Here is a 14,650-nt window from a genome sequence, read left to right as displayed (position 1 = left end):
GGAAAAAAGCTACAGTTTTTATAATTAGACTTCACTATAGAAACGTTCTTCAGTAATTGTTCCAGATAAAACTATAGAGACTATGACAGTTGATGTGCAACATTAAATTTCAAATCAGTTTTGGCAAGAGTATTTGACTTCTTTGATCTTTTCTATATGGCATATACAATGAGGTCTTTACAAACTTTCAGGCCCCAATGAAACTAATCTGTTACTAAATGAGCACATTGATATTGCGTCATTTAGCCATGTAATAAAAGGTCACAAAAACGATAGAAACCATAAGATAATAGGTGCAAATATTTCAGGAGACCCCCACTACTGCTGACTTTCACTCTAGAGCCCCCGATGGATGGCAGAGTGGGGCTGGGGAACGTTCGCTGTGGTAGCACTTTTGGTTTGGAGTTTCTCCTTGGTATATTTGTAGTAGAGACACAGAAAACAATGCCTAAGGATGACTTGTAGTGAATGGGAGATGGAAGTCAGCAAATACAAGTGAGGTGACTTGTATAAGCAATAACATTATGTCATTGTTTCTGTGTTAATCAAATCAGTCATGGCACAGGTATGTTTCCTTGGGATTTGCCTGGTGATTCTCGACCCATATCTGTGTTATGGCAAGATAGAAATGGAAACTAAGTTGCAGGTTGGAGAGAATTCCATCTTCAGCCTGTGGTAGAGTTCCTCAGATTCAGCTTCCATAGAGACTTCCAGCACCATTTGCAATTTCATATTAAAAACAAACTTTCGGGGAGGCTCTCGGACACCTCTGAGTTCTCACAAGAATATTTAAGTTGTTTACAACAGGCATCACCAAACATAGATTCTTAAAGAATCAGGCTTAAAAATGCTGACTGCACGCCATTCTTATTTTGCTCGAAATGCTTCAGCCTTTATAGCTGTGCCATATTCCAGTTTAAAAAGAGAGATAACTAATCAGAACAGAAACCTATCCCTAACAATACACAACAACTCAGGAATCACCATAGAATGGCTATTTTTATTATACACGTTATAAATGTCCTTTTAATCTGATATAAAACTTAACAATAATAACAAATACATAAAAACATAACTGGCTGGTATGTTAATGCATTTAAAATGACATTGAGGATGTGAGACATGTTTTCACTATAGTGACACTTTAACATGTCTAAAATATAAAAAAATCTAACATGATTGTCTTTGTTTATGAAATAAACAACAGTGAAATATATAAAAGCAAAATTGATTATCACTGGTTGATGGAACTGTGGGTTTCTTATTATATAAAGTTACTCTATTGCTGTTGTTTATTTAGTTTATTTACTAAATGAGAGCCAAATACTTGCATAATATATAATAGCACATGGCATGATTTTCATATATTACATTGCTATACAATGACATTTATTATTTTTACCATTTTTCAAATATTTGCTATTAATGTACTGATTTTGGTTTTCAAAATGATTTTCTGTTAAAAAATAAAGATAAAACTAATTTTAGCTATTTCCTCTTGTTACCTCTACTCTTTGAGAATGATCTGGAAGCCTTCAAGTGAAGGCTTTGTGCTGTGCCAATTGGAGAGTGACTTGTTTGGTGTCCTATGATTAGCTATTAATTATGCATATAAGGTTTAATCTTCGAGATCTCTAAGAGAAACTTTCCATTTCATGCAACTTTTCTGAACTCCTGAGAATGCTAACACAAAATGACTTCTTTGGGAAAGCGAAGAAGTCATAGCATGTCAGGAAATCTCCCTGAAATTGATAATTCAAAGGTTTTCCCTATCTACAGCTCATTTGATACGTTTTCAGTAGAAAAAATGCATTTTCTCCTACTAAATCAACAGAATGAAACAGGATTTTAAATTACAAATGCTTCTCCAGATCTCTGCAGTAGTTTTGTCTGGGTTTTTGTAGTTTTCCAGTTGAGCTGTTAAAGATGGAGTGAGAAGTGTCTCCCACAGGTTCATGAGTTTGAATGCTTGGTCTCCAGCATGTGACATTGTTGGGGAGGTTGTGGGACATTTTGGATGTGAACCCTGGTGGGCAGACATAGGTAATGGGAGCACAGCTAAAGGGTCGTAGGTAGGCTAACCTTGTAGCAAGAACAGTCCGCTTCCTGACAGTCTACACTCATAAACCGCTGCCTGTGTAAACCAGTCCTACTACCCTGGCTGTAGGCTGTGATGGACCATGAGTCAGAGGAAATGCTTCTTCCTTTAATGTCATTCTGTCAGGTATTCTGTCAATGATGAGAGTGATAACTAATTCAGCTGTGTTTGGTTACCAAGAGAAATGATTTGTTTCATTGAACCTTCACTCTGGCATTTATAATTTGATGCTATGTAATTTTTTTCTTTAGAAAAACAACAACAACCAGGATACATGCAGTTTATAATGTATACAGTCAGTATAGTGCTATAATCTAATATATAGCATAGTATTTTTTAAATACTATAGTCATGGCAGTATTGAATAATGCCTTAGTCTATAAGATTACCTCAAATGATGGAAAATTTGTCTTGGAAAATACACACACACACACACACACACACACACAGAGAGAGAGAGAGAGAGAGAGAGAGAGAGAGAGAGAGAGAGAGGCACTATGTCTCTCACTGAATTCAACAGTAGAAACTATAGGTAACAGGGGAGCTGTCTAGAGTGGTTTCCAGTCACTTGGCATCAATACTTGGGCTTGTCCACAGGGTTGTTACTCCCTCAGTTCTGCAGTTCTGGATCCACGCTTCCAAAATGTCAGGTCCGTTTGGGACTCCAATCCATCTCTGCGGTCCATGCTGACTTGAGCCCACTATACCTTGTGTTATGAAGACAAGTTTCTTCACTGTAGTACTCAACCCACCAGCCCTCACACACAGGGCACTGTTCCTTCCCTGAGGATAAGTTTTCAACTCTGGAGGCTGTGAAAAATGAGGAAGGCTTTTTGTGTTGTTTGTGAATCTAGAAGTAACATGATGACATGAAAACTGTGTTGATAGTTTTTAAAACTAGCTACCTAGCCTCCAATCAATCAGACACATGGACACAAACCCAGGCTCGGCTTCTACTAAAACTCTCTTATCCTGAAAAGCAGTGTCTTGCCATTAGTCACTGTTCAGCTGGCATTTTAATGCTTCATATGTGCGCAGCAGAAATGAACACAGAAGAACTTGGGATAATCAGACTGGGAGCTTCTTCCTGAACTGCTGACTTAGATTAGAAAGGGGATTTGTAAACCTTCATTTCTTTGCTGTACTTGGTGTTTTGTCCACACTTAACCAGGCCTGTTCAGCTGCCGCCATCTCTGACTCCAGGGGTCACATGGGCAGCATGTGAGTGGAAACAAAGCCTGTAGGTAAAAGAAGGAGGAATTTGGACTGAGATCAAAGATTAACTTCATTCCACTGTTTCCTATGACTTTTTACTATCCCATCTAAATTTGGCATTTTCATATTGTTTCTTTTATTCTCAAAGGTAAAACTAAACTTGAATCAATCCAGGACTCCTCTGCCTCTGCTGGAGAAATGCATGCAATTTGATTTGCTCGATGGGTGTTTCATCATTGCATTCCTGATTTCTAAGAGCATTCAGTATGAAGTATGTAGTGCATGGGCTTGTTTTAGAATTCCATTATGAAAATGGTCACTATAGCCTTGGTTAAGTTACAGAAGAAGCTATTTAGAATACTTAACAGTACAATTAACTGTGACCTTGTCTGGGATATTTTATGTTTCCTACAATGAAGTGAACTACTACATGCTATTAATGTTGACTGGAGCGAAGGGCACTTCTTAGCACCTTGCATCACTTGTTTTCTGAACATCTATTCTCCTTTCCTACTCACTGGGTAACAAGATGGAGCTCACTGTCATCCATCTCAGTCTTAAGTGTCCCGTGTAAAACAATCAGCAGCTCCACAGGAAGTGAGAGGTACTGAAAAGCTAGAAAGCCATTTTTACTTGTTTTTCATGCACTATTAAAAATAATTTTTGCCAACCATTTAAGAATACGGGACATTTAGAAAGTGACTGTTTTGACTTCCACCCAAATAGTAGTTAAGGGGTTAAGATTGCCATCACAGTGCTTTAGGACAGTAGTGAGGAAACCATCTCACAGGGCTCATAGCTAAGATCAAATGCTGGATCACAACTGAAAACCCTGAAGTTGTTTATTGGGTGAGTACCTCAATTCATTCCAAAATTTAAGATGATATTGTTCATTATGTTTTTTGTTCTCAGATGGAAGCAACTTTGTTTCAGTTCATGTTCTTACCACTTGACCATTGCATCGGTCTAGTTTTGTTCTACCAACTAGATTCTGGGGATTCCTTTTCATGAGTGACACTGTGATACTTTAGAGAAAAGCAAGAGTTAGATGGAAAGCAGCCCAGGCATGTCTTTAAAGCATGCATTTCTGTGTGCAAATTTATTCTTGCAGTGTCAATCTTTGATAAGTGCAGATACATACAAGTGTTTTCAATATGTGCTGTATAAGTAAGAGGACAAGGAATCATGTGTTCTCTGATTTAGAAAGACTAATAAAATAAATAAAAATTTTGAGTTCATGAAAGCATCAAGTATGTGACAAAACTGAAGAGCGAGAAGACCATTGATTGGCAAGAGCTGAGCAGAAAGAAGGCTGGAGAGGTTGAGCACATGGAGTCTTAGGGCAGTCGTAACTATTTCTTGTGGTACTATGATGGTGGACACATGTCACTCTGCATTTGTCAAACTCCATGCACTTGTATAGCGTAGAGTATGAAGCATGTGCATCATTATTAATGCAAATTAATAATGTAAAAATACTAATGTAAACTAGTAATAGGAAAAGGATGAGTATATGGACTACAATCTACTTCCTGATCAATTTCTTTGTAACTTCCAAACTACTCTGAAAAATAAAATTTATTAACTATTTAAAATGTATTTGTTTTAAAATTAAGTATTCCCTCTGTAAGTTCAGAAAACCTAAAAATAAAATGTCGTGCTGAAGCAATTATTTTATTTTTATGTACTTACTATGCAATTATTCCTGCAATTGGACAAGTTTATATGATACGATGAGTTAAAAAAATATTGAAAAAGAATGTTCCAATTTGGCAATATGAAAAAGTAGGTGTCTTCAAGTACTCTGGCATTAAAGTACCTTAAAACATTAAGGTAAATATAAAAAATACTTCTAGATTTATTGATGGCATATGGAAAGATGAAGGAAGTTGAACAAATATTAGAGATGTTGGTTATTTTAGAGTATCCATCTCCAAATCTTCGTTTTCTGAACATTGTTTCTTGCATGCTAGAGCAGGTAAAGCATGATCCTATAATGGGGGTGGGATCTGACTGAAGACCAAGAACAACAACAAAAGGTCAACTCAAAAGAGGAAAGTGCTGCTGAAAAATAGCAAGCCTGTTTGATTTATCATTATGAAGAGAAGAAAAGGAAGCTAAAAGGAAAGAGAAAGTAAAGAGGTGGAAAAAATCAAGTAACTTCCTTGTGAATGTGATCAAGCTATCCAGTCCATATTTATGATAAATATGCAGAATCAACCCTGCAATCCGAGATGGTAAAATGAATCTAGATGACAGCATCTTAAACATTTAGCAGAAGAAACCAAACTACACTCTACTGGGCTTGAAAGACAGACTGCATTCAATTAGGTGTCCTAGTTAAATCTGATACAGTAAAGTAGAATAGAACAATGGCTGTAAAACAGCCAAGGTTTTCCTCATCACCATCAAGCCTGTAGCAGAACTCCAGCCAGCAAGGTTAGTTCTAGTGAATGGCTCCATGCTTACAACTTCTAGTAGCCTCATGGGCCAGAGAAAGAAAGGAAAAAACAAAACCAAACAAATGGTTTGAGTACTCTTTGGGGTTCCCTTTTTTAAAGGCCCTAATCTCATTCACAATGTTATCACCTAATTACCAAAAGGCCCACCTGTGGATACCCTCCCCTAGGCAGTGAGAATTCCAACATACCAACTCCAGGAAAGTGGGGGGGCGGGGTGTGTGGTCACAGACACAGTCCATTGCACCGGGCTTTCAAAGATTTCTCTTCTATAAACTGTATGTGAGTTTGAGAGACAAAATTAAAAACAAAAGAAAACAAAACAGAAACAGGAAACTTAAAGGAACCGTGGAGATGAATCGACACAGAACGTAAAGAGCCAGCTCAACTGGAAGGACTTATAAGATGTAATGAGTGAAGCTGCTGGAAATACAATGGATGCATAAAAGTCACAATCACAGGACAAGAATCGACAAAAATACTTGGGAATTATGAAATATAAACAAATAGAAATGCTGCAAGTAAACAATACAATCACTTAAAGTTAACAATGGTCCTAAACAACGGGTTGGAAATTTATGAAAAGAAAGTTTGAAAGATAGTTTTGAAGGAAAAAAAATCTATGTAAAGAGAGAAAATATAGCACAGAAATCCAACTGGAAAATGTGAAGGAATTTAAGAGATATTGGTGACAAAGTTTATATACATGTCATTGGAGTTGGAAATGATAAAAGATTAAAATACATAATTTTTCAATAAATTTGAGCATATAAATAGAATGAATTCTTAGAAATATATAATTAAAGAAGACAATAGTCCTATAATCCCCCCAAAATTGAATCAATAGTCAAAAATCTTTGTGATAGAGAATTCAAAGCCTAGAGGAAATACTTATCCAACATTCTGGGTCAGATAATGAATACAGGGCTCTAACTATACCACAATTCATCAAAATCAACATGAGAATAGAAAATTAAATATTAGCCCCATTTGTGAACATACATAGAAAATCCTGAGAAAATATTAGTTAGATTAATTGAGCTCATACAAAAAAAAAATGCATCAGAAGAAAGCTTATTTTATGCCCTAGGTACAAAGATGGCTTAATATTAGAAATACTGGTGAATGCATTCTAACTCATAATATTTCCAAATTGAAGGAAAAACTCAGTCTATGTAGAGGAAGAATTAAACCAAATTCTACAACAATTTAAATAGTAACTTCAACTGAAACTAGAAACATAAAGCTCTTCCCTTATACAGAAAGAAACCAAAATAATAAGGCATTGTTCATCCACCTGCTTAGCAAATCCCACCAAAGGCTGGCAAGGTTGTGGAAGAACAGAACTGGAAACCTCATGTGCACTGCTTCTAAGTGTGGGGGCTGCTGATGGGTCTTTGGAAGTAATCTGGCATTACTTAATGGATTTTAACTCACAATTTTATTCCATTCTCACATATGTGCACCAGAAGACTTTCATAAGGATATTCTTGGCAACATTTTTTGCAACAACAACAAAAACTAAAAGTTTTGTAACAACAACACCAAATATCTATAGATAGAAAACTGGGCAAGTAAATCCTATAGACGTGAGCTGGCCTACTATACAGCAAAGAACTGTAGCTCCATACATCGGCAGAGTTGAGAAAACCAGATGCATGAGGAGAGCAAGCTGCACACATGTGAAGTTGCTTTTGGAAGGTTTAAAGGAAAGCAAATTAAACAAAGAAAAACAATAGAATTTAAACGCTAACTCAGACTCCTGACTCCCACATGCAACGGAATTGATGCTATTGCAGAATGGCACATACCAGTTTTTGCCAGAAGTGCTACCATATTTTCCTTAAGAAACAAGTGAGATTGCTATGAATTCGTTTGTAGCCTATTAATGTATAGATGTTATTTATATGTTTTTGCATTTATCAAATATTTTATAACAAAAGACTATAAAAATTGAACCATACATAATAGTAGTGCTCTTTACCAACTTTCCTTTTATAATTAGGATCAGTGATGGAGACAAGAAGCACAGGGCAAACAAATGGGATAGTTTACCTCATTAACATTAGTTCTCTGTGTGTGCATGTGTGTGCATGTGTGTGTGTGCATGTGCACACGCACATGCACACACATACATGCACATTTCTAGGGAAGGGAATGTAGGGCCATCTACATCCTAATCAAGCACTCTACCACTGATTTACATGTACAGCGTCTTGAAGTTTGTCATCAAATGGTTACAAATCCTGTTAGGTGAGGCTTTGCTGTATATTGGTGAGAGAATGCAAGTCTTGTGGTATTTCTTATCTGTGGGATCTTGGGCTTTCATGCACTTGTCTGTAACACTGAGATAATAATTATGGGTGTTAAATGAAGTAGCACTAGAAAATGCTGAGAAAGAACTCTAACAGAATAAATGCTCACTCACTGTTATGTGCTAGTACTTTTACTTGATTTAATACTTTGAAATGTTCCTTTTTTTATGGTAGGCTTTGGTCATTTGACGAAGCAGCTGATGACATTGGCTGACGGACGCGTAGCATTGGCTCTGGAAGGAGGACATGATCTGACAGCCATCTGTGATGCGTCTGAAGCCTGCATAAATGCTCTTCTAGGAAATGAGGTAAAGATGAATAGTACACAATGTCAGGGGCGAAAGGAGGAGGATGCATGCATGTATATTTTATTATTTAATCTGACAAAGTTGAAATTCTACATAGCTTTCACCGTGAAGGACATAGGCACTAGAAGTTTCTGTGCTTTGATGTGATATGCTGTACTGTCTTCCCAGGTAGTGTATCCACAAAGCATTCCCACCAATCAAATTATTTACACAGCCGAAAACTGAGTAGTGAAAACGCTTGGGAAGAAGAATGTTTTGTCTGTTGACCAAATCAAATGAACATCAACTCATTTAACATGAAATTAAACTTTTTAAAGTTTTTGAGATTTTCTGTAGGATTGCTAAGTCAGAAAAATAAAGCCATTTCGAAAACATCCTTAAGCTTTTTTTTTTTCATCATCATTTGAGAATGTCTTTTGCTAAGGTAAAGATAGTGTCCTGTCTTCCTGAGAGTGATAAGGAATCTCCTCAAGGTTGAAAACTCCACTGTTGCCCTGCAGCTACACTGCATGGGATCTAAGACTGGAACTTGAATCTAAAGGATGAAAGGTCCACATTGCACATCTACGCGGCAGTGCAGATTGTTAATCACTCCACAGACTCCATATCCAGTCACCTGGACATTTGGGTCTAGGTCGGGACAAGATTTCAGGTCAATTCATTGAAGCTCAGCAACTATTTCAATGCTTGTATATACTGGTTAGAATCATCAAGTTACTTAGGCTTTTATACTGAATGTATAGCAGTTTAATGAGTTAGTTTTTGGTTTTCCTTTTGAGTTCAGGAGAGTATTTTACCTTTCTGTTGTGAACTTGAACTGGAAAGAAATCTTTTCTTATTCATAAAATCGTTTTTGAAACCAACTTTCATTTTTTTTAACAAAAACTTAGGATATTGCATATATATTTATGGAAAATTGTACTTTTCCTTCTGTACATTGAGTGCAAAACTTTTGCTGCTGTCATTATCATATGAGTCTAAAGTGCTACAACATGATTATTTTGCCATATTTATTGACTAAGTACATATATTTTTAATTTGAAAGGATAATTTGTCTACCACTGTTATATAACTTTGGACAGTGCTCCTAGCACTGTCTAAAACCTCTTGGCAAGGAGCTGGGAGACTGTAACAACTTAGTGATTAGCATCGACAATAGGCTGCTCTTCCACTTCACACATCATTCACAGTATCAATGATTTAAAAAAAATAGTCTTTCTGTGATTGTTGTAAACTAATAATGCCAAACACAATGTGGGATTATTTGGGCGTAGCACCAAAGGAGTCTCAAAACGCTGTATCTGCTTTGGGGGATTCATTGTAACTTGCTCTGCTTGCCCACCAGACAGCATTTTTTGGACCAGTTGTGTATGGCCTTTAATCACTTTTGTAAGCTTAAGGACTTTGAAAGTGTTTTAGCTAAGCGGAATGGTGGCTTACACCAGAAAACCAGGATGAGGTGTGCATCGTGACTTCACAGATGACTGTCCTGCCTAGAAGGAAACTTTACCCAGCAACATAAGCAAACTACATTTCCAAGTACCTGGAAGGAAACTACAGATCTAGTGGCTCTTTCAATGACGAGTCTGTTTTCCACGGAATTAAGATGAGTCTGTTTTCCACGGAAATCTCACTTCCAAGGAGCATCTCCAGTGAAGATGGCATAATCTCTCCTGCGACCTTATATTTTAAGGAGACCGGGCTGTGACATGGAGGATAAAAGCATCATTCACTAGTCTTAGTCAGTCTGCAGGGGTGAGGAAATGGTGAAAAAAGACAACCCAGGCAGTAATAATTGAGATTTTTGGGGGGGATATATTGATTATTTAACTGACTTTAATTCTCTGGCTATCTTTTGGTAAGGTTTATCTTGCAATTATAATAACTAATTAACATCTCATCTTCTTTGATTGGCCCTCTTCAATTGAATAAGCAAAACCTAAAATTGGTTCATCCTAATCTAAAGAAAGGGGAGTTTCATCTCATTGTCTCAGTTTTTCTTCCTACTAAAGATTCTAGACATGTAGACAGGGGTATAGATTTCCTACACAATACTTTAGGAATGACAGATGTAGTTGGTATATTGAACACTGAAAGGTAAGTTTTGTTGCAGCAGATCTTTCTACACCCAAAAGAACAAAGCAAAGAGAAATGGGAGTTTTTAAAATGAAAAGTGGAAGAAAAATACAAGTGTGCTGTACATTATAATTCATTTGGAAAGAGGAAATGAAAGTGTAATGCTTGAAACAACTCAAGAAACAAAGAGTTCTCACTTTCATTGACAATATAATTTATAATCCATTGCCTGGCTTTGGGTACCTTTTCCAGGTCAAAAGTCATTGTGACCACATTGAAGTTTTAAATTTCATTCCTGCAGAAAAAAAAATAATATGTAAGGCATATTGCCTGTACCTCACCATTTAACCAAAATACCCACATGCAATTTCCACAGCAGTTTTATGTGGTAATCTCTGGATAAGAAAATAAAAACATTTTTCAGATACCAATTACTGCAATTTAAAAATCCCAATTTCCCTCCAACCCCCCTTACGGGTGATTAATAGAGAGCAATTATGACTTATTATCTGGGATTTCACTTTTACAAATAACAAAATGTAGTGAAGCTGGAGCTTAAAACACTGACAGAACCACCTAGTTTCCCAACCATGAGCATGCAATTGAGCTCAAATTAGAAAGGTCAAGAGGCCCTCTGCGAGGGACTCTGGACTTCATCAGATGTATTTATTCATGTGAAGGGGATTAGAATTCATAAACAATTTGCCAGTTTTTGCTATTTCTTTTTCTTGTTGTTCTTGGCCAGGCCTGTCAATACAGCAAAATGCTGCTTCTTCTTCTAACTCATTATTAGCAAAATAATATAAATTGCATAACCCCAAGGAATTGAAGGATCAGCAGGCAGCATTGGCTGCATGTCCTGTAGACACATAGATGGGTACCAAAAACCACTATTTTTAAAAATGCTATCTAAACATTGCAAATTAAACAGGCATTTTCTTCTTTTTAAACATTTTCAGCATGAGAATGGTCTACTTAACAAAACATCTAACTGTTCTTTTAAGAAATATGCACAAGGTCGGTCAAAATAATATACTATTGGGTTGAAACTAACTTGAAGGAAATTCTGGGAGGAGACTGATTTTTTTAAATCATACTAGAAGTTTTTATTTTTAATTTATTCTTGGCCAAGTGTAGAACTGGAGTTTATCAGTTCAATCAAATAATGATGACTATTTTTTAACATTTTCATTGAAGCCCTTAGAAACTCCAACTTGGAATCTGAGAAATTAAATACCTAAATGAGAAAAATTGTGACATTGATTGGAAAAGCAGCAGGTACAGTTCTGTGAACTGCCACTTCACTTTAAGATTTAGTGGCAGGAACACATGTGAAGTCCCTGGAGACTTTTATTTTGGTCATCTGTGTTGGAGCTGGCTTAGCAAACATGCAGTTTCTTTAAGGCCACATGCAATGACTATTCTGCAAAGCCAATTAGTAGCACCTCGGGTTGCTTCCTCTGAAGGAAATCTTCTTTAGAGGTGAGAAAAGCTTTAGGAATTTCCCGTCCTTATGGAATCCAATCTGAAAACAAACTTTCTAGTGAGCAAAGGAAAGAAGAGCGGACAGGAGCGGGAATTTTGAGTCATGTGTTGAGAACATGAGCTTGCAAAGGTCACAGACCCAAAAAGAATAAAAATGGGTTCAAGCTTGTAGAAAGAAAGGAGGATTTTTGAAAGGTAAACCTGTATTTTCACAGCTATGGAAGCTGTTGAGGTGATGTCACAGCCTCTGGACTGCCCTTACTCATCAAATGCTTGATTTCTGGTTTCTTTCAATTTCTTTTATGTTTTTTTTGTTCCTCCATTGCTTTCTCACTCCCCTCCATCCTTTCTTCTTTTTACCTCACTCCCTCTGTGTTTCCTTTCTCCCCCGAAAAGGAGAGGAAAACTCTCCTTCCTACTGTCTCTCCTAAAGTTCCCCAGCTCTTTTTCTTTGACTGGGATTCCATAGACAGTGGCTGAATGTGGAGACTGTCTTTGTTTTTAAAAATGACTTTGTGCTCTAAAGATGCTGGAAAAAAAAAAAAAAAAAAAAAAAAAAAAACAACTCCTGGTGGGTGTTGACAGCCACCCCCGAGGTGAACCCTTGAGATACTGTTGTCCAAGTTGTTCACTCGTGGGACGAGGAGGTTTTGCATTGAATTTTGCATAGAGACATTGTTTTGCTATCTTTTTCATCTTTTAGATTATGTATGACTGAGGCTTAGTCCCCTGGGGAATTCGTGTGAGTCTGGGAATGCTTACAGTATTCTAAGTAGTTAGGATTCAGGAGTAGAGGATGAGAGAAAGTTTATGATATGCCAAAATGACATTTTACCCCATAGTCTTCCTTTAGATTGGGATACCTGTCTACTCCAAAAGCAGTTGTATGGGGAATCTAAAGGGAGTAAAACTGTTTTGGAAACATATTTTTTGAAAATTCTTTCCAGTATAGATATGGCCTGTGAGGCTGGTTTCTTATATTCAGTGAGGAGTATGGGAAGTCAAACCATCTGCTTCAGGAAACGCTTCATGATCCAGATAACTCAAAACTACTTGCAAATCATCTGAGTTATTTCTGTCAGGGCTGTTCAGGTAGAGTTAAAAGAAATACAGATTGTGACCTTGACCACATCATGGATTATAGTTACCAATAAAGAAAGAAATAATTTTTTATAAAGAAGCAAACATGATAGAATGCTTCTATCTGTCCATCCATTATGTTGCTGTGCGTTGGGCATCTACTGTGTGACAAAAGGTTCTATCACAAGCAAGAGTTATGAGGATGTTGTTAAAGATCCTAGGGGTGCAGTGTGGGGATATTTGTTTTATCAATCAGAATGCAGGAGTATTTTACAAAGAAGTAGCATTTAACCTTGACCTTGGGTACAAAGTAAGACTTTGACAAGTTAGTATCTAAGGAAAAGATACGTTATATAATATGAAGACCTAAAGGAGGACAGTGAGGCTCCTTGGAATTGCAGGAGGCTCTGGCTGGATGTCGCTGCTTTGTTTCTGGTAGTGGAAAGCCCAAGTGGAGAGGAGCAAAGCAGGCAACGTATCTGGGCAAGTGAAATAGAGTACCGTCAATACTATGAAGAGTATGGAAGTTTTCACTGGATACGCCCATACTTTGGAGTAAAATGACAATCACTATAATGACAACAGCAGAGGGAACCACTAATGGAAGACTTGAGGCAGTAGAAGCTCGGCTGCTGACGAAAGCATCTCATAGCAGCAACTTTGCTCAATTTGTCCATGTGCCTCCTCAGTGCTGCTGCAGCCATCCCCTGGTGGATCCTCATGACCAGCTGTGGGTAGCTCTCCTCCACTGTGAGCTCAGCAGCATCACAGGGCCAGGTTGAAACAGGTCACGGTGACTATTCACCCCACAGATGTCATCACTTGCCATAGGAAGCATCTCAGTAGTGAATGCTACCAGCATATCACTGATGCGAGATGGTAAACAGATCTTTGTGTAAATCTCTTCAATGAAACTAAAAGAAAGTCATGTATAGTGCCTATAAACTCTGTAATCAGGAAACAGGGGCAAGAGAATTATCACAAGTTTGAGGCTACCCTGGGCTACCTAGCAAAACCTTTAAAAGTTAAAATATATAAATCAAAAATGAAAAAAAAAACACAAAAATCTGCCACCACGAATCTTAATCCTCTGCTGCTTCCTGTCATGTGGAAGAGCACTCCTGGCATCAAGAACTGAAGAGCCACAACTGTGCCTTTCCATCTTTGTCCTACTCACTCCTAAAAGACGTCTCATACTCTGCTGCTGTTCAGAGGTGTTTCTTTAGTGCTGTGTTGATATCATCCTGCATTGTCCATGCAGAGGCGAGAGACAAGCATAAGAGCAATAACCTCAGCCTAGTGACTTGATTGTCGACACAATCCACTCTGATTTCAGCCCCTCCGACTCTATTTGGTGAAGAATATTAGTGACCTCGAACTAATAACAATGGATATTTTAGGAATGACTGGCTCATGATTCACAGTATGGATAAAATTATAACCAGATTTGCTTATGCAATCAAATTAAACATATACAACTAATTGTAGTCATTCTTGGGCAATTATTTAGATGAGAGTAGGGTTTTAAGTATCAATCCCTCCTCATAGGGGAATTGATAATAAATAGTTGTCATCGTAGAAGGTCAAGTGTGTATCCCTGCCTCCTTTTCCTCT

At 37.3% G+C, this 14,650-nt stretch overlaps 1 protein-coding gene across 12 annotated transcripts in view; it reads left to right on the top strand.

Annotated features, from left to right (window-relative positions):
- The window catches only part of Hdac9 (histone deacetylase 9), an 872,989-nt gene that overhangs the window by 813,678 nt on the left and 44,661 nt on the right, over positions 1 to 14,650 (top strand). For all 12 annotated transcript variants that reach the window (XM_052738328.1, XM_052738323.1, XM_052738329.1 and 9 more), the window contains one exon: positions 8,262 to 8,395. In XM_052738328.1, the coding sequence (XP_052594288.1) occupies positions 8,262 to 8,395 (134 nt within the window). The remainder of the gene's footprint in view (positions 1 to 8,261; positions 8,396 to 14,650) is intronic.

The sequence above is a fragment of the Peromyscus californicus genome, unplaced genomic scaffold (assembly GCF_007827085.1).
Source record: "Peromyscus californicus insignis strain IS unplaced genomic scaffold, ASM782708v3 Scaffold_15__1_contigs__length_86483966, whole genome shotgun sequence".
Taxonomy (NCBI): Eukaryota; Metazoa; Chordata; class Mammalia; order Rodentia; family Cricetidae; genus Peromyscus; species Peromyscus californicus.
The sequence above is the reverse complement of the archived record's forward strand: the minus strand, read 5'-3'. Positions and strand labels throughout refer to the sequence as shown.